Source organism: Mugil cephalus, chromosome 20 (genome assembly GCF_022458985.1).
Source record: "Mugil cephalus isolate CIBA_MC_2020 chromosome 20, CIBA_Mcephalus_1.1, whole genome shotgun sequence".
Classification (NCBI taxonomy): Eukaryota; Metazoa; Chordata; class Actinopteri; order Mugiliformes; family Mugilidae; genus Mugil; species Mugil cephalus.
The window spans coordinates 14,903,579-14,929,754 of record NC_061789.1 but is presented as its reverse complement, the minus strand read 5'-3'; the positions used below and the strand labels follow the sequence as shown (position 1 = coordinate 14,929,754).

Here is a 26,176-nt window from a genome sequence, read left to right as displayed (position 1 = left end):
CCCTCATGCCATTGGCTAACACTCCCGTCCATCAAAATCATCTCGTCTATGATTGGCTCTAGTCCTTAAAGTCTAGGAAATGTCATTTTTTTTGGACTTGAGCAAAACTTGAGCGATCATCGAGCGGCGGTGGCTTCGACCTGATTCACAACTTTCCGAAGTAAATGGCCACCAGAAAGCAGTAAAACAGGTACGCCCGAGGACTTTTCTCCGCGCACGAAAGGAGACTTTTGATTTTTATCGATTACGTGTTGCTTTCCGTGGTAGTGAATGGGTGTGTTGTTTTTGCTTCTCCAAGCATGTTGCGAGTCTCATTGTCTTTTGACCACAACACGCTAGCCCCAACTTTCCCTCCGCCTTGTAATGCAAGTTTGAGAGGTTGTCGCAAAAGTCCACTGACAGGAGGCAATGTTATCATGCCAGCTAGCCAACAGTGCATTTCTGCAATCTCCTCTTCCTCTGCAATCTCCTCTTCTTTACCTAATACAGTCTCATTTGCATCCACAACTTTTCGCTAGTTCGTCTGGTCTTCTCATCATCTCCCTCCACCAGAAATACACAGCAATAACCACAATTTTACCTCGCTATTTCGTGGATAAAGTCTAGTGAATATCTTAGATGCCGAATTGTTTTGAACATATTTCTCATTTGAAAAAACGCTAATATCTTTTCTTGTGTGGCGTCCGAATCGGCTGACAGCAGCGCGAATTTAAAAACGTCAGATTTTATAATGGAGTTCGGGTGGGGTTCTCCCCGCACAGCATATAAATTGAGATGATCGGGGGCAGCGTACCTGACTATTAACGACATACGAGCTTGCAAAATGTAATTATACCTTTTAACACATCGTTTAAGAAGATCGTGGCAGCCGCTACAGCTGGTGTGCGTAAAGATACTGGAAAGAAAATTACGGAAGCTGTCGTGAGCGTGTTTAGACATGTCCGATGTCTCCTGTTGTCTCCTTCAGTCAGTGGTTTGCTCTAATAATAATAATGTGGGTTTGAACTTGAGTGCCTGTCATAACTTTGCTGTTAGTCAGAGCATGTGCAGCGTGCTGGGCCCACATTCGTTTCACTTATTTCTGTTTATATTCACTGAAAGATGAATTAATGTCAAAAAACCCACTGTGAAGTTAAGTGCAGTCTGTGTTATTATAATTGTTAAGAGGACGTGGTTTGTTTCCACTGGTGCCGCATGCTCACATCGTGGGGATTTCCTTTGAAGACGTGCAGGTTGTGTGTCTGCATTTTAAGACGACACATTTTTTTTCTGAGAGTGTAAACAGCCTGTCAGACCTGAGAAAGCAGGACAGTAGGCCATCAGGTTGACCTAAATACTGTAAATACTCTGCCGACTGCACGTTTACGCCGAGATCGTGGCTAGAATAAAGGCAGGAACGAGAGGGAGACTTTTCTGCTCATTTGTTTCTCTCTGCAGCCGGGTGTCATATAAACAGACAGGAGATTTTTCACCGTCAGGCCGACGTTTGCTTGGCGGAGAGCCCAGCGTTCAGTCTTGAGCTGGTTTTGGAGAGAAAGAGGAGGGGATTATGTACCACGGGATTACAGAGATGGAGCACAGCACTGTTTTTTTCTGTTTTTTTTTTTAATGGATGTAAAGCACAGTGTGGGCAGCTGTTGGGAGGCTGCAGTTCTGGAGGAATTTCGTCGGGAGAAAGAAAATAAGTGTGAGAGCCCCGAGGACCATTGTCAGCAGTGGGTGTTGTTTATGTCAAAGTGAGCGAGCAAGTGCATGCCTGCATAATTGTGCAGCTCGAACATTTGCATTCACGTGTGCATAAACCCAAACACTGGAGTTTATTTGTTGTGTGTGATCCGGTCAGAACGCTTTGGGTCAATTAAAGTACTATTTTAATAATTCATTTATTGTTTTAAGTAATTGAAAAGCCAAAGAATATTTTTTTGAAGATGTTTTCTCCAAGTAGATTCTCTAAAGGACTCGTGAGGGGTTTTTATGAGGAACATCTGTTGGCGTTGTACATTGAAAACTTACATGACTATGTTCTGTTATCCCCGCAATACTTGTTGAATTTCATGGTGGTGTCTTGTGTGTTTTTTTTCTCCCTCTCCAATGAATGGTACTCTAATGACCTATTAATGTTCAGAAACTCCAGATTCAAGCTTGAGCGGGGATGAAACCTTTTGGGAGGAGACGTTAAGACCGGGTTGTGAGCTCATGGTGGCTTCTTTGACTCCTCTTTCAAACCACGTGTCCTCTTAAATGATCAGTTATCCATTAATGGAAAGTGTTTCTGTTGCTATAGGGAAATAGGAAAAAACTGCTAAAAATAGATCACAGTGGCTCCTGGTTAATTGATCTACCAGAAGAATAAATGGTGGAAGGAGACATTCGGTTTTGGCAGCAGTTAGCTGTTAGGCTCTGCCTCCAGTGTTTGTGTTGTGACACACGGAGATGAAACAGATATTCTTACCAGACGAGGGCTGAAACAATTCAAAACAAGTTCATTGGATGGCCGAGAGAAAACCATTCAAGTCGGCTCTGTTTGTTGTGGCATCAGACATATTACTCAGCGGCATCAAGGACAGGACGCCGAAACTACTGATGTTTTTTCACAGGTCGTCAACTAGTTTGGCTTTTAAAAGCTGATAATAACTGTTCAGATTATAAAAGGGTTACGTCCTTTAATTACTTGGCATTACCATAGTACAATGTAAGATGCCGCTCTGGGCCGCGTGTGATACTGTATGTGGGAGAAACATTAGACCTGTCAGCGACTACTTCCTCTTCAGATGCTCTAAAGGAAGCGTGGCCGACCACAGCCAGGTAGTGTAAATGGTTTCATCTGTTAAGGAAGACGAAGCTGAGCGAAAGAGACTCATTTGATACGACGCCTACACAAACCTGTATCCCATAGTGCTGACTTTTCATCAAACCTTTTTTAGTAAAAGCTACCTGGATTAGGTTTCATTAATTCCTGACCACATAAGATGAATCTGCTACGTACTAGAAGAATACATCCAATCCAGTCCAATCCACTTTATTTACATAGCACGATTTGAACAAACACAAGGTTTCCAAAGTGCTGTACAATAAGATAAAAAACACAATAAATAGCTCAACAGAAAACAGTGAATCTTTTGTAAACCAAGTAAGTGTTCGATATTATATGTACCAAAACCTCGGAAGTGATGATTTAGATTCTGGCCTGAGAAAGGCGTATTATTATGTCACCTTAACCTTCTGGTAAATATGCAGATAAAATAAATTGACTGTGAAAATCTCCAGTTGAAGCTAAAGGCCTGCTTGATTTTTTTTTTTTTTTTTTTTTTTTTTACAGGAAGACATCCAGGTTAGCTTCAAAGGAAACTGATCTCATTTTAGTTTCACTTTGCTTATAGAGAGTTCCTTCAGCTCGTTATCATCCGTTTTGAATTTTAAACCTTTTTCAGGACGTGTAAGCGGTCAAAAGCAACTACTCCGGTTTTCAAATATGCTCTCAGAAAGCTGCTCTTAAACGTTGAGCAGCAGTCTAATGCAGTTGTATGTGTGGCTGCAGTGACTTGAGGTCAGAGCAGATAGAGCTGCTGTTTTTAAAACTAGATGAACTCTTTGTTCCACGCTATCAGCTCTCCCATACAGTCAGTCCACACTTTGACATTAACACGCGGCCAAAGTAACCAAATCCAGCCAACTCAGCAGCAGCATTATTATTTCACTGATTTGTTTAATTAAGAAACGCTAAGGTCACAGGAAGAAGCTGATTAAACAGTAATAAATGTTAAGTGTCGGTGTGTTGTGGGGTCAGTGCAGCATGTCATGTACATTGTACATAAAGGTCATCTTCCATCAGAAATAAGAAGTTGTGCATAAACTGGTGGGTGGTTGGCAGCCTGATATAAGTAGGAAGTGGTTTTCTTGTTGCCACATATCCTCTATCAGTCAGAATGCTCTGCATGTGGTGTGTGTTGCTTTTCTAGTAGAGGACGCAGGTTGTACAGCTGTGAGCCTCCATTTTTTGATTTTCTCAAGGTTTCTTTCTTTCACTCCTCACCGCAGCAGTGTCTGCCGAGACCTGAATGATACCATGAATCTGAAATAATTTTATTTTCAGTTAGTCTGGTGATTGTTTTCTTTCAATCAATCAGTGTCTCGTTAATTGTTTTTTGTTTTTTTTTGTTTTTTTAAGAACAGTGACTCGAAAAAAGTTCCAGATTTTTATATTTGTCAGAAAACTAAATCAGCACATCCCAAAGATTCTCAGTGGGGTTCCATGTGTGAAAATGATGTCTCGTGTTCCCCGAGCCACTCTCTTTCTCATCAGGCTCAATTTGAGCCTGAACAGGGTAAATCTGGACTCCTCCGACCACGTCACCTTCTTCCATTGCTCCAGAGTCCAATCTGTATGCTCCCTTGCTCTCTTCATTGAAGCCATTTTTTCCTGGTTAGCCTCACTGATTAGTGGTTTTCTTAAGACTACACAGCTGTTCAGTCCACGTCCCCTCACACTGTACGTGTGGAAATGATCTTACTTTCACTTTTAAACATAGCCCTAAGTTCTACTGTTGTTTTTTTTTTTTTTGAGGGGGGGGGGGTTGACTGAACGTTTAAATTAATTTTAATAATGCGTTGGACAGTTCTTAACCCAGTTTTAGTAGTTTATGCTTCAGTGTCCTTGGATGTTTTTTCTGCTTGACAATGATCTGACCCTTAACACATTTTCCACGACCATGAGATGTGTCTTTCCACATGGTTGTTTAAGAAATGAGAAGCTGCTCATTGCATCAGTTGGGGTTAAATAACCTGTTCCCAGCTGAGTCACCCATGCACTAATTATCCAATAGGAGGCTCATACCAATTTGCTTAGTTAAATCTTTTTTTTTTTTTTGGCTGGGCAGGGTATTTGGGATTTTCAGATTTCTGTCTCACAGAGGTCTGTCATAGATTTCGAATAAATTTTAGATGGTGTTATGATGTGTTGTGACACTTGGTCTGAGTCTCGGTCTGAGTTGTGTAAATACTCCTCTCTCGTGTGTCAGGAGGCGGGAGGATGTCTGTGGAGGTGGACGTGTTGCTGCAGGAGGCGAAAGAAAGCATCGAGGCGGCCCAGAACTACCGCAGTGAACTCCAGCAGCGCCTGCATGGCCTCAACCAAGCTCGCAAACAGGTACCGCAGCCCGTTCCCATTGTCGCTTCCTTAAAATCCACTAAACAGCTGTTTGTAAAGCACTCGGGCTCACGTTGCTCCTGCCTGCGTTGGCCTCTTCTTGACAGACGATGCATTTAATCCCCCCGAGTGCAGTCTTTGTCTGCTACACCTCTCTCAATTGAACCAGGCCAAGGGATTGTGAACTGTGTCAGCCGCCGACCCGACAGAATCCCAGGACACTCTCTTCTCCCCCTCTCGCTGCTATCTCTTCCTTCCCCCTGCTGTCTAGATTTCCCCCGTCCAGCCGCTCACAGTAAACAATGCTGCTATTTCCTGTTGCTACGAGCGACATTAAGCCTCAGACAAGGGGAGATTTTTGTTCAAGAGCAGTCATCTCTTTCACCTTTTAACATGTTGGCCTTACTGTACGAGGTTCAGTGTGTCAGCGCATTGATCTGAGAGAGAAACATTTTGACATGTTGACTGGACTCGCCATTGAAGAAATACAGTTTCACAAAGTCCAGCTGGAGGGCCACACATGATTTACCCTCCCCTCGGCTGAGTTTGGCCCATACAGCTGTAGTTACAACTGCAGCATAGACTACAGCGAACAGCAAGCTAGCACATAGAGTATGCTCAAAATATCTGTCTGTACCAGCACCAGCAGGTGGCAGTAGTCTGTATTTGTACAGTGAACCCTCGCTGAGCAGTAGACCTTTAAAAAAATGTGTTTTTTGCGTGTTTTTTTTTTTTCGGGCCGTCCCATTCATTTTCAATGGAAAAATCAATGGGACTTGTGTCACGAAAAATTCGTATTTCGGAAAGAAAAGTAATAGCATACCAATCCCGATCTAACCCCACGTTTTGATATATAACTCGTCAGTGACGGGACGAAAAAAGGGAGGAAGATGAAAAATAAAAATAATAAGAAGAAACACGTGGGATAACAATAGAAAAAAAAAATAAAGCTGACTACTTCACAGATTTCGCCTATCGCGGGTTCTTTTTGGAACGTAACCCCCGCGATAAACGAGGGTTCACTGTACTTTGATTTTGGAGTGTGGATATGAGCTGGCCTCATATTGACTATCTATCATATTGAGCTCAGGATCTTCGTGTTTTTGTGGTGGTCATGGTCTGAACTTCAAATCAGAGACTCCATCATTATTCGACACGGTCACTTAGTCGAAAAGCCGCTGAAAGGGCTCTGATTATGTGGACGGCGCAAGATACACAGCAAAAACTCTGTCACAGACAGCCTGACACCGGCTGACGTCGACCAACCATGACTTCGATGTGTCACGACCCTTGTGACCAGTGATGAAGGTAGTAGCTACATGTGATGCGTCTGGTCTGAGATATCCTAAAACGACATCTGGGGTTCAGGATAAACTGAAATCTGCTTATTTTGATCTGCTCTGGTTATACACAGCGAACACATAAAACACAACTGACATCATCCAAAGGGAAAACGCCGTCATCCTCTCTCACTCCCAGACGCATTCACTGCCGAGTCAAGATCAGCTGAATCACACTCCTGCTCGCAGAATGTGAACCTTAGCTTTCAACATATTAATTGTCGGACGACTCTGAGTTCACTCTTCTGTTCTCCTGCCGTGAGTTATTATGGAAACTTTTCTTATAAAGACCCACAAATCTACAGCTCTACAGCTATCGAGCCACGATAAATACTATGTAAATCAGTAAAACGTGTGTGACAGATACTGACAATCTCACGCCGACAATGAAGTCTGTGTGTGCATTTACACCTCGTATTAAAATACCTACTCGTTATCTTAAATATTCCCTCAGTTTGAACCAAATTTGTCAGATGAGGTTGGCCCACATACAGTATTTTTGCGGGGATGTCGTTTTATTGGTTGTGTGTTGCTTCCCTAGCTAATTTAACATTACTATCGCTACCTGCGGCTTCAGTCATGTGACCCTTTAACTCACTGAACCCGCTAAACCACCTCCATATGTGGTCAAACTGAGCCAGCTACATTCCAATCTCAATGAATTTACACACGCGGATCACATATTAATGCGTAAATGAGATATCGTGTTTGTTTAGCTGAGACTGCCTCCACCCAATCCCAGCTGTTCCCTCGTACATTATCTTGGATCGAGTGTGCGATGAGTTTTTTTTTTCTTTTTTCGTGTTTTTTCCCATGACCCCCATCTTTCCCACAGATGAGATGGCTCACCACCAGATATCAGGAATCCAGGAAACGCACACACACACACAACCGCAGTGACAATAAGAAAGGAGACAATACTATCGCTGCAGCATCTTAAAAGGAGGAGCCCAAACATTCGCTGAAACTTTATTTCTGCTCTTCCTGATGTCAAATCATCCAAATGTGTTTCACAACGCCCGCTTGTATTTTTAGTCCCTGCTGTTATTGTGCAAACTCCAAAATATTGATCGTCCGTCGTCTGTGTCACAATGATAACACCAGGAAGTGATGCGTCCCGTGGAAGAACTCAGCATGTATTTTGGCAAAAGCCTGTTGTGTTTCCACTCTATAGTCACGGTGCCGCTGCTTTATCAGCGCTGCAGTTGTCAATCAGTCTTCCGTTTCCTGCCGTCTCTCTGTATAATTATTGTGAAATCTTTGGGTCTAAGTGTGTGTTGCAAAGAGGAACTGAAACATGATCTCTGCTGCAGCAAGCTTCCTGACAGGCTATGTGCTACTGTGAATGTGTCCTCGTATTCGTTGTGGTGGTACAGTAATGGCAATATATTGTATAATATATATTATACAGGCAAATATATATTGCCTGTGTAAAGGCAGCTTTCTGGTAAATAAAGAGCCAGCATGGACATGTTCCGTCCTCTGAGGAGCATAAATTTGCTAGAGGAATGTGGGTGGCACTTGGGGAATTTAGATATGGGCCACGACAACCGAGGAGGTTGAGAGTCACAGTAGAAGAAAAAGTATTTGAAAATGCTGTACACACACACACAGTAGAAGCAATGTAACTAAACTGCAGTTTAATTGCATAGATCTTCAACAGGGGGTCTGCGACCCCTAGGGGGTTGACAGAGGTACTGCAGGGGGGGTCGCAAAATCTTTGGTTGATTAGGCATTTTCTATATATTTTTTACAATGTTCCCCTGCAAATTTACATTTCTTTAAATACACGTTAACATGAATCCAACATATTTTAGTAAAGGGATAAATGGAGGCAGAAGATGTTATCTTTCCATCAGCACTTCACTCATTCAGCAATGCAAAGTTGTGCTAACGGTGCATCATTTCACACAGAAGGACACACTAGCCAAGACCTGTCAATCAAAGCCTCCTGTACACAGTAGGCCCCGCCCCTAACGCTGCTGAGCCAATCACACGGCCGCATATTACACACTGACTCTGTCACGGACCCCTGCAATTGGCCGAGAGCCTTTTCAGTCCCCAGGTGCACTCTGCAGGATTAGCACAAGAGAAGCTAACAGTGCATGTTTGAAATAAAATAATAATAATAATAATAATAATAATTGAATAGCTTAATATTGAATGCAAAATGATAATAATAATGTATATTTATCACTAGAACACATATAATAGGTAGGGGGTCCCTACTTAATCTCTCCATCAGTTTGGGGTCCTTGGGCTGAAAAACGTTTAAGATCCCTGGTTTTAGCAGAATTGCAAAAAAACGAACAATTGTAATATTTACCAAAAGATGTACTCAAAAATACACAAGTGGTGTCTATTAATAATCCTAGTGTATATAGTCAAGGTTGCCTACACGTGGAAAGAGTAGAGGATACCCAAAATCAGTTCACACCGTATACATTAGTTATAACTAGTGTTGGGGGTAACGAGTTACAAAGTAACGAATTACTGTAACGATATTGGAGACAGTGGATGTGGAACGCACTTTCCTGCGTTACCCAAGCTGCGTTTGCCTGTGTGTAGAGTTCTGATTCGTTTAAGTGGTGCAAACGTGTGCGTGCTGCCTGCCTGCGGGCTACTTGCGTGAGCACGTTGCCATAGAGATCGTTTTGAGTCGAGTGATGTTGCTGCTGGTGCGAACAGGAGAGAGGGAAATGGAGACGGGGGTTTTGGCCAGTGGCGATATTGTCATTACTTTCAGTTTATAGCTCAAAAGGACCAAAATATTCGAACGAAATGCACTCTCTGCCCAGGCAACACGTTTCTTTCAAGTGCTGCGAAGTCAATGAGCAACCTGTCCAAGCATTTGTCAGCCAACGCCGCCTAAACAGGCAAAGCTTTATTTCAAGTGTTGGGGCACAGAAGCAGGTAACACAGAAAGACATTAACCGGCTGGTTGCTGGGTTCATTGTAGAGGACGTGCTTCCCCTGTCGACTACCGAATCACCCAGGTTTCAAAAAATACTAGATAAAGTACCGCGTCCATGGGAAATGGGAAAGTAATGGGAAAGTAAAGTAGTAAGTAGTGAAGTTACTTTTCAAACGCAGTAACTAGTAAAGCAATCCCATCACAATTTACAGAACTTACTAATAATAAGTAACTAGTTACGTTTTCTGAGTAACATCCCCAACACTGGTCAGAACCTATTGTAGCAGGAGTAGTTGGAGTTACAAAGGTGGTGTTGTAGAAGAAGTAGATCTAATATGTGTCACGTTTGCTCTGTGTGTAGCACAGCGGACGAGGAGAAACGGCATTTCACACCTTTAAGGTTTTTCATTTACGTATTGTGTAAGTGAGAATAGACATTTTGTTGTAGTTACCAAGAGCTGCCATTTGATAATCGTTGTGTGCTGTGCAGGAAGTTGTGGAAATGAAGCGTGAGTGTGTCACATTTCTGCCTCAGCGCGTCATGCATGTCAACAGGAGCCCGGTCTAAAGCAACATAGCAGACAAGACGCTCATGGGTTGTGGTCAAAATCTCTATAATTAATATTTTTGATCTAAGCTTTTTGTTCCAAGGCAACAACTGTTGCACTAATATTAAGAAAATCAGAATGTTAAACACAGTCATGATGCATGTCATTCAGTGAAGAAACCTGTCACCTTGTTTGGGCATCTGAAACTAACAGTCCTCTGTAGGCGCACATCCTCACCTAGTTCTTCCTCTTTCTTCGCCTCCTCAGGTTCGAGGCAGCTCGAGTCAGGCCCGCGATGCCCTCCGGAGGCACTTCGGGGAGCTGCAGGCGGCGGCGAGCCGGCTGCTGACGGAGCGACTCACCGTCCTGCTGGCCGAGGTGGACGCCATCGAGGCCGACAGCATCAAGCCGCTGGACGACTGTCAGAGCCTCATCGAGCACGGGGTGGGCCAGGCCGATGAGCTGCTGAGAGAGGGTGAGTTCAGTGGATTAAAAAAGGGAGGACGGGAATGTTTCAGCTTTTACGGATGCTGCTCCGACATCTTTTTGAGCTAAACAGTTATTAATACCAAGTACTCATTGTGCTGCGGTGTTCCTACCTTTTGTTTAGATGAAATAAAGTGGTTTAATCCGTGTGCACAGGAGAAGCAGCGCTGCGTTGTGGTCTCGGAGAGAAGGAGGACAAGCTGGGCAGCTTTACAAAGAAGGCCATGCACATCCAACTGGACAGGTAGGAGCGTTTCCATTCACTGGGCGAAAACAAACCAACTTCTGTGTGTGACAGTTTTCCATGACTGTGTAGTTATTTCTGTCTAAATCCGTCCTGTTTCGTTGCGCGTTTTTCCAGCCTACCAGAGGTACCGGCGCTGGTGGACGTTCCGTGCGTTTCAGCCCAGGTGGACGACTCCCTGCTGGGTCTGCTGAGGGACCGGGTGTCCCGCCACGGAGCCGTCTCCTCCCACCCACCTGTCCAGATAGACGAGCTGCAGGAGAGACCGGGCAGCATCCTGGTCCGCTGGTGTAAGGTCAGCAATGGAAAAGGGAAACAAAACATGTCATGTGTGTTTTGGTTGTTGCAAACACTAAGCAAACTTGTCTGGTAACAAATCAGTAGTAGTCTCAAAGCCACTAAATGTCCATGTAAAAATAAACTGAAGTCTGGACATCGTTGTCAGCCTAGAACCTAATTTATAAGCTGGTAGAAATGTTTTTGATTGAGAATAGAATTAAAGGTTCTCATTCCTCAAAGAAAGTCCTACCTGTGGATGTGCACCTAAATTGAAATGAATTTGGAAAAGTGTGTGAACGTGATCATTTGTGCGTCAGGTGGACGAGGACTTCGCAGCAGCAGACTACCGGCTGCAGTACCGGCGGTCTGGCAGCGGGGGGAACCAGTACGAGGACGCCTACATCGGTCGGGAATGCGAGTTCCTGATTCTCCACCTGGACCCTCACACCGATTACCTGTTCAGGGTGTGCGCCCGCGGGGAGGGCCGCACCGAGTGGAGCCCCTGGAGCATCCCCCAGACGGGATACACCACGCTGGCACCGCACGGTACCTAACACTCATGCAGATATTGTCCATAGTTTACTCACAGCGCCATCGAATCAAAGACCCAGGGCTAACTTTCTTAACAAACCGTGTGTTTATTTCCTCACCGTGCAGAGTGGCGTTCAGGGACCGATGGCTACATCCTAAGCAGCAGGAAAAACATCGCGATGCGCAATGACTCCTGCCAGTCTCGCTGCCCGGTCCTCTACTCCAACGCGCCCACGTACTTCTGCGGCCAGACACTGACCTTCAAGTACGCTCGGCAACAGACGCACACGCCCTCGTCGTTTTTTGTGCTTACCTCCTCATCGAAATGTTTTGGAAATTCGCAGTCACATACTTATTGTTATTCGTGTTTGATGTGCCTGTATAGGATCACTGCGGCGGGACAGATGGATCGGAGGGACAGTCTGGGCGTGTGCATTGACAGCGAGAGGGGGGAGGAGTCTCTTCAGAGAGACCAGGCTGTCTGCATTTCCACCAATGGTAAGATGACACTAACAGGTTCATTCTCATTGGTTCCTACTGAAGATGGTTGGTTATTTCATCCACACAGGATGGAGTCATTTACACAAAGATTAAATCCTTAAATAATTCAATTATACCTCAGTATTAGTGAATCCTTTTGATCTCTTTGTGATTTTAAGCCTCTCTGGATCAGATCCAGATTCTAAAATGAGGAGCCCATGAGTGTCGGTAACGGTTGTGTCTCAACGCTTCCCGTCTCAGGTGCCGTATTCGTCAACGGCAAGGAGATGACCAACAAGCTGCCCGACATCACGGTCGGCTCTGCCGTGACCTTCGACATGGAGGTGGTGAACCTGTTCCCCATCAGCAACAACAACCTGAGCGAGGGCTGCAACTTCAAGCTGAGGGTGACGATCGGCTCGGGGAACCGGGAGGTGGTGTTCGACTGGCTGGTGGACCAGGCGGTGGACTGCCTCTTCTTCGGCTGCTCCTTCGTCCACTCCGGCTGGAAAGTGCTGGCGTTTTAAGCGCCCCCTGGATCCTCCGGTCGGCTGGGAGCTCAGACCTCCGTCACCTTGAGTTCAAACATTTCTCCTCGACTCCTTTTCCCCTCTCTTTCGTGAGACTCTTCGCGGGGAGGCTGCAAAAAAGTCTGGAAAAAATCTGCCATTTCTCTCCGGGGTTGAGTCACCGCGACAGCCGACTGAGTGACGTCCTTCCTGTCAGCGGCGGCACACAACGTTTGTCAGTGTTTGCAGCTTCAACAACCTGTCACTGGACTTTCCAGACACGGAAAATTCCTGCGACACCGGGACGTTATTGATCTGGAAAACTGTCAGCTGACGTTGAGCAGGTTAACGGTTGTGATTGCGCTTGTTTGTTCGTTTGGTTCAAGCGGCGCAGATTCAGTGTGTTTACATGCACTCGAGTTAGTGAGTTTGCCATCTGTCGTCAGAGTATGGCTGCGTCTTGTCCTCTGGAGAAAATGTGATTGATCCGATTGAGTCTAGACTCTCTGTCCTGCTCCTCCTCGGTCTTTAGGGAGCTGTGTTGTCGGAGGAGTGATGTTTGTATTCATGACAGCTTGTTGCCTCTTAGTTTGTGACGTTTTAGGCCTTTTTACAAGGTTGATTTTTGTTTACAGCTTTGTTTTTTTTTGTTTTTTTATTTAGCCAAGAGTTTTGATCGACTTTTTATCTATGCATCGTCTTAATTTAACTAGCCACAGTAGCAGGAGAAGACACACACTGCAAAGGCACGTTACAATCTGCTGTCGAACCGTTTTCATTTTTGATCTTAAGACGAACCATCACTGTGAAAGTCGCACTCGCCCTTTCTTGACTTTTCAGCGCAGTAGTTTTTAAGGCACAGCTCATCAAAGACACACGTGTCCTCTGTCTGTCTGTCTGTCTGTCTGTCTGTCTGTCTGTCTGTCTGTCTGTCTGCAGTTCTGGAGTGAATCCACTGAAGACCTTCTGTAAACTAAACTGAAAAGTAACATGTCTGCAGATGCGGTGTCAAAACCCCACAGGCTGCTCAGCTTTTTATTTATAGTTCCTTTGACTTCCCGCCTTTTTGACTTTCACCGTTCCCCTTTTGTCGTTATTTCTACATAAAAAAAGTGTTTCGGCGTGATGATTATTTATTTTAATTCAGGTATAACGTCATAATCATCATCGCGCGTCGTCTGTGCGTCCGCTGGAGCTCCGTGCTGGAGAAATGAGCTTTGTTTTTGGTCAGACTGTAGCTTTAACTCAATTAAGCTGTTTTGTTTTTTTTTGTTTTTTTTAAGCTTCCTGCAGTGACAATCTTAACAGTATTCACAACGACTGTAGTATTAGTAGGAGGAGGAGAGGTTGAACTTTAATAGCAAACATATGAGAAATGATTATCGATAAATGTAATAGGAGACATTTACTGTGGCAGCCTCTAAACCTTGGTCAGGATGATAGAATGATCGATTAAGAAGAGAATTAAAGTTACAGCAGTTAATCCCAGCTCGTCCTTTGGCCCATTTGTGTTTTTTAACGTCTGGATGAGCAATAGGTCCATAATTTCTATTTAATTATTATTTTTTTCCTTTTTTCATGTTGCTGTTCTTTTTAAATATGTGAATCTTAAGAATAGATGTCAGTGGATGTTTGTACGTCACATACACAGTTGACTTTAGACTTTTAGGGGATTCATCACTATCACCCACTCACTCGTTTTGTTTTCTTTATTGAAACACGTCTGGGCCCATTTCACCCGCCCAGCATCCTCTCCTATCAGTTCATCGTTCTGAGTCAGCATTTTCCTGTTTCTTGTTTTTCTGCCGAACTGAAGTCAGTGTGTGGTCCCCGTTCAGGACGGCGGGACCCCGGATTTGGGTCGAGCTGACGGTACAAATGTCCTGAAAGCAGCGAACGCAACCTCAACATACCTGCTCCTCCAGTGAGAGAGGGAGACTGGCGACTGAAGCCGCAGCACGTGTTTCAGCTTCTCGACGGTCTCAACGGTGACACCCGCTGGTCAAATAAATGTTTGCATTGTATTCGTGTTCACTGCTGGCATCCTTCATGTTTCGTTCAATAAAGTCACAAAGTGAGCCTCGTGGAGGAAATGGTGCTGCTGCAGTTCTTCACATGACCCTCTCTGGTTTTAAGGAAGACACATTTAAAGACACTTTGAGCTTAATGTAAATTTAGATATTTAGATTCTTAATTAAGTCAGTATTGGAATCCAACATTTCCAATGGCATTTCAGAAAATAATGAATTAATAATGCTTATATATAATATCAAAACAAGACACAGCTTCTTAAAGTACTGTCTTGAAAATGTGGTACTCGTGGTGCACAATTTGCACATTCCATACCTGGTGGAATGTGCAATTTGTCCGTTTCACATGACCTACAGTAACACTCACTTACCATCAACATCAGGTAGAATCATCCTCCTCTGTCTCTTCCTGTTCTTCCCCTTTACCAAAACTAGCAAAGTTAACTTACACTGACACCAGTAAAGGTGGGGCAGAGTCTTCGGTCAGGCCTGAGTGCATGGCATCGAGGAGGAGGACACCGGAGGCCGACAGCCCACCAGGGGGAGAAGGAAGAGATGCAGCTGGAAGATAATCTCCTGCGTCTTCGATGACGGGCCAGAGAGGGATCAACCACTCTTCTACGTTTTCCTTCATGGTGTCCACAACTGCGTTACTGAACATATTTATTGTCACGACAGTGAAGTTGGTAGAGAATTAACACGACAGTTTAACATTTTACCAACACTAGCGAGATGAACTTGTGAAGGTGCTGCAGAGTCTGGAGGTGACTGTGTGGAGCTGCTCTGTTTTTAACACGTTGCTCAGCAAAAGTGACGAGGGGAGAAAAAGGTGGTGATGCAGGTGGAGGGTAGTTGAATACGTCCCCCAACAAATCTTCAGTCCTCGATTTGATAAAGCCACACCACTCTTTCATCTTTCTGAAATTTCGCTGATGTTATTGACAATTACAAAGACTGAATCAGTAATATCAATATAACTAAACACACACACACACACACACACACACACTTGAAACGTTTTGTCTCTATCATTGAGGGGAGTGTTCAAATCAGAATGTGACTTGAAGGAAGTCTGAGATTTTATCAAGTTCTTTCATTTTCTGTCAGTGAAGCCAGAAAGTGGCAGAACATGAAATGTTTAGTTAAGAATCTTCAGTAAATTTTGGAGGAAAATGCTTTGGATTTGGTAGATCTTGTTGATGAGCTGGTTGTATACTATAGTCATATCTATACTAGAAATCCCAGCAAAACTAAACACACTCCTACACACATTTGCAACATTCATTTATTTTTTTATTATTAGTCATACTACCTCTGCAATAACATGTAAATATACAATCCCTGTAATTCCCGATTACATTTGCACTGTAGTAACTTTATTCATAGTCGCGTTTTACACCCATCCACCCGACGGTTCGAGAAGTTTAAGCAAATACGGCATCGTTAATTTGCATATATTTTGTTTTGTTCTATATTTAGTCTTTTGTTCCTTGTTCCTGATTTAACGTAGGTACTTGTATTTAAACGAGGAAATTCAGTACTTACGTATTTTACTGACTGCTTAAATAGAAATGCAAACTAGCTATGCTAGCTATATTGCAGACGCTAAATGTAAAGTATTGTCGCACACAAGTGACGTACAATTTTCATTAATTAAAAAGATTTACAAATGGAGGGCTTCCCCAACACAAAGTTGTTTTTTTCAACTTTAGATTTTTATTTTATTTTATTTTTTAAATATATTAAACTAAAATATACATATAAACTTTATAATTTTCACGTTATATCTCCCACCCATATGTCTTACTTTTTTTTTTAAAATCCATTTAAATTTCCTATTTTTGTTTTATGAAGATAACCAGGCTGGAGTTCATAAAAGTTCATAAAAGAGGTTTTGTCCACTGGGGACTATTAATGTGTACATAAAATATAAGGAAATCCATAGTTTAAATTATATTTCAGTTTAGACCTGTTGCGTTGAGTATTAGCAAAATCAACGGACATGGCAGCATACTTCATAACTCATAACTCAAATTTCAAGTTCTTGTAGAAATACTGTGACCACCGTCTCAAAGACTTTCAGAATATGTAAAGAAATTTTAATCTTCCTGTAAAGAATCAAAAAAATAATGCAGGTTATAGATAATGCAAATGTGTGTGACTTCTGATGTTGGATTGTGATCTGGTTCAAATGTGCTCCAACTGTGTTTTGCACATGTTAACAGATGAATTCACATCCACGGAAACACACCATGACATCGGCAGTATTACAAAATTGTTCTTTTTAATAGAAAACCATTGTGACTCGCTTCCAGCGTTCATATTGTCAAGCTGGTTTTTACATTATTGTTGAAGAAAAGTCCTGTTTTCTTGACATGGCTCCTCCCATCTTGTGCAAAATGCTGCTGGTCTTGTGACTGAATAAAAACAACAACAACAACAACAACAACAACCCTTAATATCTTCAGTGGGCTCTACTGAAACCAAAAAAGTGCTCTGACTGAACACAAAATGGCTCTGAAATCCTGCAGTCGAGCACATTCCTGCAGGCTGGATGCGTCGCCGTCAAGGCTTCTGTAAAGCTTTTTAAAAAAGAGCGATGTCTCCGTCGGTGCCGGTCCCAACAGCTGGGCCGCGCCCGGAGGCTCATCCTGCGTACAGTCTGGAGCGGTGAAAGCTAAACCGTAAGGCGGCATCAGCCTTTCTTTACAGCAGACACTAAAACGAGTGTGAATGAATCCCCTTTGGTCTGTAAACTAAGAAACTAACAAACCCTCTTGGGTGGCGTTCAGGTTTCCAGAGATAATGTTTTTACAGCGGGCGCCGTCACTCCCCGCGGGCTTATGTACATAACAGGGTGAGTTGGCACTGCAACGACACCGGGAAACAGAAACCAAAAAACATAAAACAAGAGGGCAGCACCTTGTTTGGAGACACTTTTCGAGCTACTCTATCGGTCTTCTTTTGTTGTCCTAAGGGTCAGCGGAGTGGATAAGAAAAAAGCACCGTAGGAAAGGTCTCGTGTTCGCGTGTTGTGGCAGTGAATAGGTATAAAAAGTGACCGCTGAGTGTTTGTGAGGAATAAAAACGTCCAGCACCAGGAGTAGGAACACTGTTCAGAAGAGTGTGCGCGGCACAGTCACGTTCTCAGGTCGCGATACTCGAGAAAAAAAACAAAAAAAAAGTTGCAGCAGAGCTCAGGTGGAAAGAAAAACTGTTGAGGTAAAGAGCAGGAAACGTTTGTGTGAACAAAAGAAAGACCTGGAAGCTTGATTGGACAGAAAGAAAGATAAAAAAAGAAAGAAAGGCAGAAAGCTTTGGTGGAGCCAAATAATCCTAGAGCTTCACACTGAGGAAGTTTGTTGAGTGAACTATGGTGTAAATGAACTACATGGAGACACGTTGGTAGTTTGGGACTTTTCTTGGTATCAACAAGAAAAAAAAAGTTTAAATCCACAGAATCCGCCCCCACGCGTCCAGACTGAAGATGGGATTTGGTGGCAGAAACAATGGAGCCTGAAGCAGCTACAGACTCAGAGCGCACGTCGTGGAGGAATTCAAAAGTGTCCAACTTTAACGCTTTATGACATTCTAAAAGTTATACGAGTAAAAGTCCGCCTTTCTTCTGGTGTAATCTGCCTTAGAAAACTTTATCCCTGCAGTAACCTCGGTATGTGTGTGTATGTGTGTGTGTGTGTGTGTGTGTGTGTGTGTGTGTGTGTGTGTTTAAAACCTGTTTGTGACTTATTATTTTTTTTTTCCTTATACAGTTTTTCCATTTCAAGCCATGTTGTGGGTTCTTCGTGGATCTCTGACCGAGCTGTCGTCTTCAAACCAAGCCACATCCGGATAGTTTCTGCTTGGTGTGCAGCTGTTCCGTCACAGCCCCTCCTGCTGGTTCGCGTTCTCCGAGCAGCCGTTGATATTCTCGTCGCTGCAGGCCTTGTACTCGGAGGGGTCGGGGTCCGGGTCCGGGTCCGGCTCCGGCTGGGACTCCACGGCCGTCTCCCAGTCCTCCTCCTCCTCCTCCTCTTCCTCCTCCTCCTCCTCCCTGTCCGTGTCCCTCTGCGCGGCCTGCCTCTGGAGGAGGCGCAGTCCGGCCATGGCCTGGTCGATGGTCAGCGTGCTGATCAGGTTGTAGTCGTGCATGCTGATCAGGTGCAGCAGGAAGTTGCGGCACAGGTTGTGTTTGACGATGAAGGCGCCGTGCTGCTCGGCGAAGACCAGGCAGGCGTCGTTCATCTGGTTGTCCGCTATGAAGCTGGAGGGAGGACAGGAGGATCAACATGACAACTTCCGCATACCAGAGAGGGGGGGGGGTCAACATTTCATTAATACTCACCCGTGCTTCATGACGTGCAGGTTCCACAGCTTCATGATCTCCTTTTCCCCCTCGTTGACGTCGGTGAAGTCGTCGATTTGCTGCAGCGAGAGCAGACGAGTCAGTTTAGACGGGATCTGGGTTTAGTTTGTCTGAAAACAGTGGGGATCCCGTGTTCGCTGAGCTACAGGTCACCTTAGTAGTCTTCTCTTTGAGCCAGTCGGGGTCTCGCTCATCCTCGCTGTCCACCTCCATCTCCTGGGGCCTCAGCGGCACGCAGCAGTCGCTGTGGAAGTAAAGGCGGTTGTGTCCGCTGATTTGCGTCCTCTGCTGCTCCCGATCGCCGTCCTCCGACTCCAGAAACTCGGACAGGCTCGGTTTCGTCCTCTTTGGCCTGGAAAAGGGGACGTTCGGTTCACCTCCGCCAATTTTGTGGTACAATTCTTGGGCATGAACAACTAGGGAGGGAAAAGTCGGGGGTACCTGCAGACGAGGAGGTGGGTGACGGCGGTTCTCTTGACGGGGCCGTTCCTGCTGAAGGCGAAGCCCGGCTGGTTATGGATGTCCTGAGGGTTTCCCGCGTACGAGCCATCGTAACACTCGTTGATGGAGACCTCGATTTTCGCTCCTTTAGGGTGGGGCTGTACATAAAGACATAGCGTTAGACAAAAACTACACTTTGAGAGAACTTAGTATGGCATCTTGGTACGTGAGCACGTCGGTCTCACCACGTAGTTGAAGATGAAGCGGGAGTGGGACAGCTTGAGGTGTTTGACCAGACTGTACAGCTTCCTGCAGTTGAGAGTGCACCAGGGACAGTGGAGGTCGTCCCTGGCCTCGGTCTGCTGCCGTGTGTTGTTGTTGTACTGGAACTGGACACAGAGACGGCGAACGTGAGAGCTGAAAACGTTTTCCTTCAACGCAACGTGTCGTCAACCGGTTCGGTTTGAGCGCGATCAGAGCTTTAAACTGAGAAAGGATCACGGTGGATCCGGGAAAGCTCTCGCGCTGGCACGACGTGACGACGGCATCCGAGATGTTAAGACGCCAGAATGTTCTGACCTCTGTTTTGACTGGACGATTTGATTGATAAGCCTGTGATAGAGTCACAGAGGCATGCAGAGCAGATAACAGACGAGACTGACCTGGTAGAAGATTCGAAGTTTCTGCCGCGGCTCTGCTAAGATTAGTTCTCTTCTGGTTTGCGCGTCCGAATTCAGTGATTCTTTAACGGCTGCAAAAAAAAAAAGAAAAAAAAAAAAAAGAAAAGTGTCACTGATGTTTAATAAAGCTGGTCGTTTTGTGTACTTTAAAAACGTGCAGTTTGCTGCTCACCCAGTGTGTGTGAGGCTCTCAGGGTGCTGGGTCTGGGGTCCTGGTTGGTCTCAGAGTTGCGGGTGGCCAGGGGTTTAGCCACCGGTGCAGTGGAGTGGTCGGAGGAGTCGCTGGTCCAGTGCAGGGTGAACTGCAGGGTTGGACCCTGAGAGAAACTCTCAAATGGAGGCAAACGCTGCAGAACAACACGTTTGAAATTATCTTCACAGTTGGATCAAGCATAAACACTGTGAGTTTGATTATTATTTTAGTCCTTAACAAAGATACTAAGATTTTGATGCATGAATGGAAAGACTACTCTTTATGGCCGTTACATTTATTTGACTGTTGAGATTCCACTCATCGAATGCTCACACTTCATCTCAACATTTCCCTCAGTTGCATCATGCACGGTTTGTCCTTCATGCTAATTTACACGCACTGTAGATACATATAATTTATAACTCTACACTAGCTTAGTTCTCAGTCCCAAACACACACCTTTCCATCCAGGATGGTCTCCCAGGTCGCCCGCTTCTTATTAACGGGACACTCCTCCATCTCTTGCATGGACACCTCATACTCTCCATCTAACAGCTGCAGGCGTCTGCGTACACACGCGTGACAACAACGTTCTCACTTCTGCTGCGCCAAGACTTCAAAAAAAAAAAAAAGAGCTTCTCGCATTCGTAATTGACACTTGCTGCATGTGAGTGTGTTTCACCTGTTTTTATCAAAGACCGTCATCTGAGCCACATATGTGGTTTCTCCCTCCTCCCTGAGAGAGGAGCTCCTCCTCTTCCTGCTCACGACTTCCTCTGAGAAATCTGAAACGGGCAAAGCAACGTCAACTACTTCTTCTTCAAAATCTCGTCAGCGCTTCCCTGGTCGGGAAAGAGTCATCGACATTGTGGGAAACATTCAGAGCAAGAAAGAAAGGACAATCAGAGGAAGTGTCATAGGAAGGTTACAACACTATGATTCAAGACAGAATTTAGGATCAGAACTATGAATATGAAATAACTCCTTAATCTTTAAACAACATGTTTTGCGTTTCCGGCGTTCTGCTTTTTCTCACCTCTGCTGTGGTGATTCTCTCCATTGGTCAGGCCGTTGATCTGCGTTCGAGGACACCCGGCCCTCGTCACTCTGAAGAGCAGAGAGTAAGACTTGACCATGTGAGAGTTGCTGGGTTCAAATTCGCTGCTGGGAACCAGCAGGCAGGGGAAGGAGCCCGTCTTTGCCTGGACTCCGGGGCTTGTGTCCGGGTTCAAAGGAACCTGCTTCTTCCCCGTTGGGACCTGCTTCACCGGACAGCTGACATCCTAGACACAAGCATTTTTCATTTACACGCGAACATACAGAACACACAGAGTGTCGTCTAAAACGTCGGCGCTGCACACACCTTCCTCTTCTTGTGGCAGACTTTGACCAGCAGCACCTCCAGAGAGACGGAGTTCTGCTCGTTCTCGCTGTCCTGAGAGGGTTTTCCTGAACAATCGGTGAAGAGTCAGTGGAGAGACTAAACCATATCTGACAAAGGCCAAAGAAAGGCTGCAATGAAGGGCGAACCTACCAGCTTTATGAAAGAAGCCAGTGAACGTAAGCTGCAGATTAGAAGACAGGCTGTGGAAGACAAAACAAAAACAGAAGAGTTCTGAAATATTTCCTTCTGCAGGCACGTTTGATCAAACGCGCACGCACTGTAAAGACACGGGCAGCAGCTACAAACGGCGGGGTCGATTTTGAACTCGACTGCAGACTCGCGCGCTGAATGCTGACCTGTGCGTCTCCTGCTCGCCCCTCATCTTTTCCACTTTGAACAGCAGATTGTCGACCTTGGAGCTTTTCCTGCACGCACACAGACAAACAGCGACAGTTAGCAATAAGGCTAACTGAATAGGTTTCACAGCTTAATCACACCCGCTTTAAAAATAATTCATGGGCACCATTTCCTAAAACGAGCAGCGTAGGTCCTGTTACCTTTGCCCGAGGTGCTTTGAATACGACACACCAGACAGTAAAGTTTGAAACCAATGGCAAAAACCATTAGTGATAAGTGAGTAAATAATTACTCTGTTTGTTTGGTTGATTTCAGCTCAACCGGTTTAACAGCTTTTTTTTAGTATTTCTCTTTTCCTCGTGAACATTTTCTACATAAAACTGCTTGAAACAAAGCGTCAGCGGCTCAGAAAGCTTGGTAAAACGCGGCGCCTGCTCCACAGGACTCCTCAGGTGTGATGTTTAAATAACATGAGTCAGATGGATCACGTAATAGAGATGGAGCACGGTTCCCATTTGCGTTACACGTGTGCCGTTTGCGCGCTGAGCCGAAATCTAAATGAAATTCTCGGCCGCCTGGCTCGAATCTCGGCGCGTTCGTCGGATTTCGGAGCGCGCACACACACCGGCGCGCGGAGCCTGGTGACCTCATATAAATCTCTCCAGCTCCAACCTGAGCAGGACTCTAATGAGCCGAAGTAACTGAAAACACCTGTGAGGCTCCGAGGACAGCTTTTGCTTTTTTTTTTAGGCTGTATTCAGACGGACATTTTTGAAATCTTCTCCAGAGGAAAACAATTGATTCTGCATGTGCTGCTGACTGGAACCCTTTTTTTTCGACGTTAATTTGCTTACAGGCACAGACATTCAAATCAAAAACACGAGCGCCTCTGCAATCATTCTGAAAATAGGACTTTGTAAGAGGTAACACTGGAGAGAAGCTGCTCAGACATTTTGATTGCAGAACACATTTAGGTCACAGAGACTGAAAAAATTGGCTGGACACACACTCCATAACCAGCTCTCAACAGAAAGCCCTGCAGGAACAGTAGTTGAGAGCAGCAGCAGCAGCATTTGAACACATCTATCAAATCCAATTCTTTTCAGTTTCTATAATTTATGCTTACGCTTTGTGCATAGTTAATAACTTGGGAGGCCCTGTGCCCATCATCTCGAATCACAAGCAGCCTTTCATGTGACTGAAGCGCGCACGGGTGCAACACAAACTGAAACGAGCCGTGCAGCCGAGGACACGTCACCTGGCTCGCAAACCTCCACTTCACTGCACATGATTTAACGGCCGCCATTTTTAGTCCCCAGCTCAGTCCAGAGCAGTGAGCGAGAATTACTGTACATCAGAGATGAAGAGTAATAAAGGTCTGCTAAAAATAGCACCAGGGAGAAAAAAAAAAAACTACTTGACACATTTTAATAGGGACTGTAACAATGATACTTTCACTTTAACTATTCTTTGAAGTTTAAAAATTGACATGAAAATTTCTGCTGTAATGAAACCTGCAGTTCAATAAACTTCTCTTTTTTCTTTTCCAGGTAAATACATTCATAGTTTGGTGCCATTTATGAACTTTCAAATCAAGACAATAGCTATCAATGCACGCTCTAAAAGCATTTTCTTTTTTTTCCTGCCAAACAGTGACTTGGTTGGCCACCATGTTTAAACACGAATGCTTGTTTTAACACAGAATTAAGTGCAGAGGCTGCTACATTTGATCCATGCGTTTCACCTCCTGTATTTTAACACACCCCTTTCGGTTCACACTGAACCGCAGGCGGCCCCACGTGTATCTGTAGGATCTTTTTCTTCTTCTTCTTCTTCTTTTTTTTTTTTCCCCTTTTGTCGCAGCGCCTGTATGCAAAGCAGCTTAACTGAAAGTGCGTCTCCTCTATCAGCTTCAACTGATCTAGCTGCTCCACACCTACAGCAGCCGGCATGTCGGTTAACTTTCACTCAGACAACAGTTGACCTGCTTTCCAAGAGAAAGACAGACCTAAACGTAAAGGCACACTTTCCTTTTATCCTTAAGAGTATTGTAAAGGCTGTATTTTTTTTTTTTTTTTTTTTTAAATTCACAAAACTTGCGACAATAGAGCATGATAAAGTGTTTTACCTCTTGATGTTATTCCTTGAGTTTCTGTGGGACATGTAGGTGAGCGTCCTGTGCAAGAATATGGGCTGAAAAAATAATAAGCGACACTGTTACAGTTTGACCCCCGACAGGCACGGATATGTTTGCTCTCATCTCAAGTGGGAGAATGAATCTTTTGAAAGTAAGGCAAGACTCACAGCAATCAAGTTTCTTGTGCGGAGGAACCTGTAGATTTGGGTCGGTTCTGCAAATCACATCATCAGGACATCATTAGCATTATTATTCGTGTCTATTTGTCTGCGTTGTTTACTCTCCGACTGCTACCAAATGTTTTAAACTACCGTTTTGTGGATGGACAACTTTAAAATCTAAAGCTGCATGTCTGCAGTGTTAGAGAAACTTTCAAACACATGGCTGAACAAGCATTTGACCTTAACCTTGACTGAAACCACCACTACAGTAACTTATATGATCAATATAACATATGAGGGCCCTGCAAAAACGTGTAGTTTAAGTAAATGGACAACAAACGTGGCCTAAATCAAAGTATACGGAGCTGACATGACATGACGTTAATGTTGTGTGGTTCATCTTCTGTAAAATGACCTGTTCCTCTTCTCATCTTTCACGTTGCTACTTACGGCTTCCTGCGGCCTTAAATTAAACTGTGATATATTTTAAATGTGCCACTCGATGACAGCAGGAACTCACTCTCGAAGGCCTGCAGGAACAACTCGTGGTCGGCTTGTATAAGTTGCATGTTGGGCTTCTTGGCTGCAGCCATCGCAGCGGAGGAGGAGGACTGGTAGGACCCGTTGGTTTTTCCTCCAGAACCAAACCCCACCGGGTGGCTCCCTCCTGATGAGCTATGCTTATGCGGAGCCATTGACAAAACTTAAATCAAAAAGGGGGAAGTGAACTTGTCCCACCAGAAAATGTGGAGGTGGTGTAAAAAAAAAAAAAAAAAAAAAAAAAGAAAGAAAAAAAAGAAAGAAAGAAATTCAGGTCCTCTTCCTTTGTCAAAACAAAAGAGCGGCGCCGGCAGAAACCCGCTTAGGAGAAACACTAAAGAGTCCTCATTTTTAAAACCGGATCGTGGAAGTTTCGCTCTTCCGTCTTAAACATTGGCAAAACGGTGATCCAACCTCGCCATTTGGGGATCGGTTTAGCAGTTACTGGGGTCGGTGAACAGGCTTGAAATGCGCGAAACAAGAGAACAGCCTCCGGCAAGCTGACGCGAATAGCTAGCTAACTTCCTTAGCCAGCTAGCTGCAACTCCGGGCTAACCGGCTAGCATTGTCCGCAGTTTGACTTCACCAATAAAGAATTCGAAAGCTATTCCCAAACGACAACCGATCACACACTGAAATTACGAGCTTTTGGTAACTTAGCTGCCATCTCCTCGCCGAGACATTATTATTACTCGCCTAGCGCCTGTTCATAAGTTAGGTTACTGGTGCTGGAAAGCGTCACAAAATAAAACGGACCATATCCGGTCGGTATTTTCTATATATACACACATCACGAGTAACATTTTACATGGTTAAAACGAGCGCTTGCTTTTGTGTTTATGTGATACGTATACCAATACTTAAAATAAAAATACGCTACAATAGAATTACGGTTTATTAAACAAATTCCTTCTAAAATAAATTAAAATGTTGTGTTGAGTACCTTTATTTTGAAGGAAAAGTTCTAAATTAGTTCTTCCTTTTTTGACCTAACTTCGAGGACTTGACAAAATGTACGTTGCGGCTCCCACTATGATTTGTGTTGAAAGATCCCGCCTTCTGACTCCTCTACCCAATCACCGAGCTTGTTGGTGAAACTCTGCGCTCTTATTGGTTAGAATATTGTCTGGTCTCTTTCTATGAATTGGAAGTAGGAGGACGCACATTTGCCGCCTGCCGTCTGGCCAGATAAAACCCCGCAATATACATTATGAAATGCGATACATACATGTGTACTGTTACTAAACATTTAAATTGAAATTCATTATCATTCGATTGAAATATATTACATTAAATGCATATTCGTGTATAATAATATAGAATTTGTTTTGGTTATTTGTCATTATGACATAAATAACCGTGGCGCACATTTTCTTTCATAAATTACGGGATGAATTCATTTATTGCCCCCAT

The 26,176-nt window shown here is 44.3% G+C and overlaps 2 protein-coding genes across 2 annotated transcripts; one reads left to right on the top strand and one right to left on the bottom strand.

The window, feature by feature from the left end:
* The first annotated feature begins 57 nt into the window (after positions 1–57).
* crlf3 (cytokine receptor-like factor 3) lies at positions 58–14,565 on the top strand. The gene is made up of 9 exons (XM_047572567.1): positions 58–190; positions 5,019–5,146; positions 10,216–10,423; positions 10,591–10,678; positions 10,796–10,973; positions 11,275–11,503; positions 11,615–11,753; positions 11,874–11,986; positions 12,230–14,565. Exons 2-9 carry the CDS (start codon positions 5,030–5,032, stop codon positions 12,493–12,495), a joined length of 1,338 nt encoding a protein of 445 aa, XP_047428523.1. The 5' UTR covers positions 58–190; positions 5,019–5,029; the 3' UTR covers positions 12,496–14,565.
* A 2,205-nt stretch (positions 14,566–16,770) lies between these two features.
* Positions 16,771–25,596, bottom strand: LOC124997428 (polycomb protein suz12-like). Its single transcript, XM_047571110.1, has 16 exons — positions 24,744–25,596; positions 24,230–24,276; positions 24,054–24,118; positions 21,925–21,993; positions 21,719–21,768; positions 21,548–21,633; positions 21,221–21,467; positions 20,867–20,969; positions 20,644–20,749; positions 20,164–20,338; positions 19,974–20,062; positions 19,557–19,700; positions 19,312–19,469; positions 19,024–19,222; positions 18,850–18,929; positions 16,771–18,768 (listed from the first exon to the last, which is right to left on the bottom strand). The coding sequence occupies exons 1-16, from the start codon at positions 24,916–24,918 to the stop codon at positions 18,387–18,389; spliced, it is 2,175 nt and encodes a 724-aa protein (XP_047427066.1). The 5' UTR covers positions 24,919–25,596; the 3' UTR covers positions 16,771–18,386.
* Between the last annotated feature and the right edge of the window lie 580 nt (positions 25,597–26,176).

Bases quoted from the DNA above. Each gene is read 5' to 3' on its own strand.
- crlf3 (XM_047572567.1), top strand. From the start codon at position 5,030: ATGTCTGTGGAGGTGGACGTGTTGCTGCAGGAGGCGAAAGAAAGCATC. The intron at 10,424-10,590 runs GTGAGTTCAGTG...CCGTGTGCACAG, and splicing joins CGATGAGCTGCTGAGAGAGG to GAGAAGCAGCGCTGCGTTGT. The intron at 10,679-10,795 runs GTAGGAGCGTTT...GCGTTTTTCCAG, and splicing joins ATGCACATCCAACTGGACAG to CCTACCAGAGGTACCGGCGC.
- LOC124997428 (XM_047571110.1), bottom strand. From the start codon at position 24,918: ATGGCTCCGCATAAGCATAGCTCATCAGGAGGGAGCCACCCGGTGGGG. The intron at 21,994-24,053 runs GTAAAACACTTT...GTGTGCGTGCAG, and splicing joins TCAAGGAATAACATCAAGAG to GAAAAGCTCCAAGGTCGACA. The intron at 18,769-18,849 runs GTGAGTATTAAT...TCCTCCCTCCAG, and splicing joins CTGCACGTCATGAAGCACGG to CTTCATAGCGGACAACCAGA.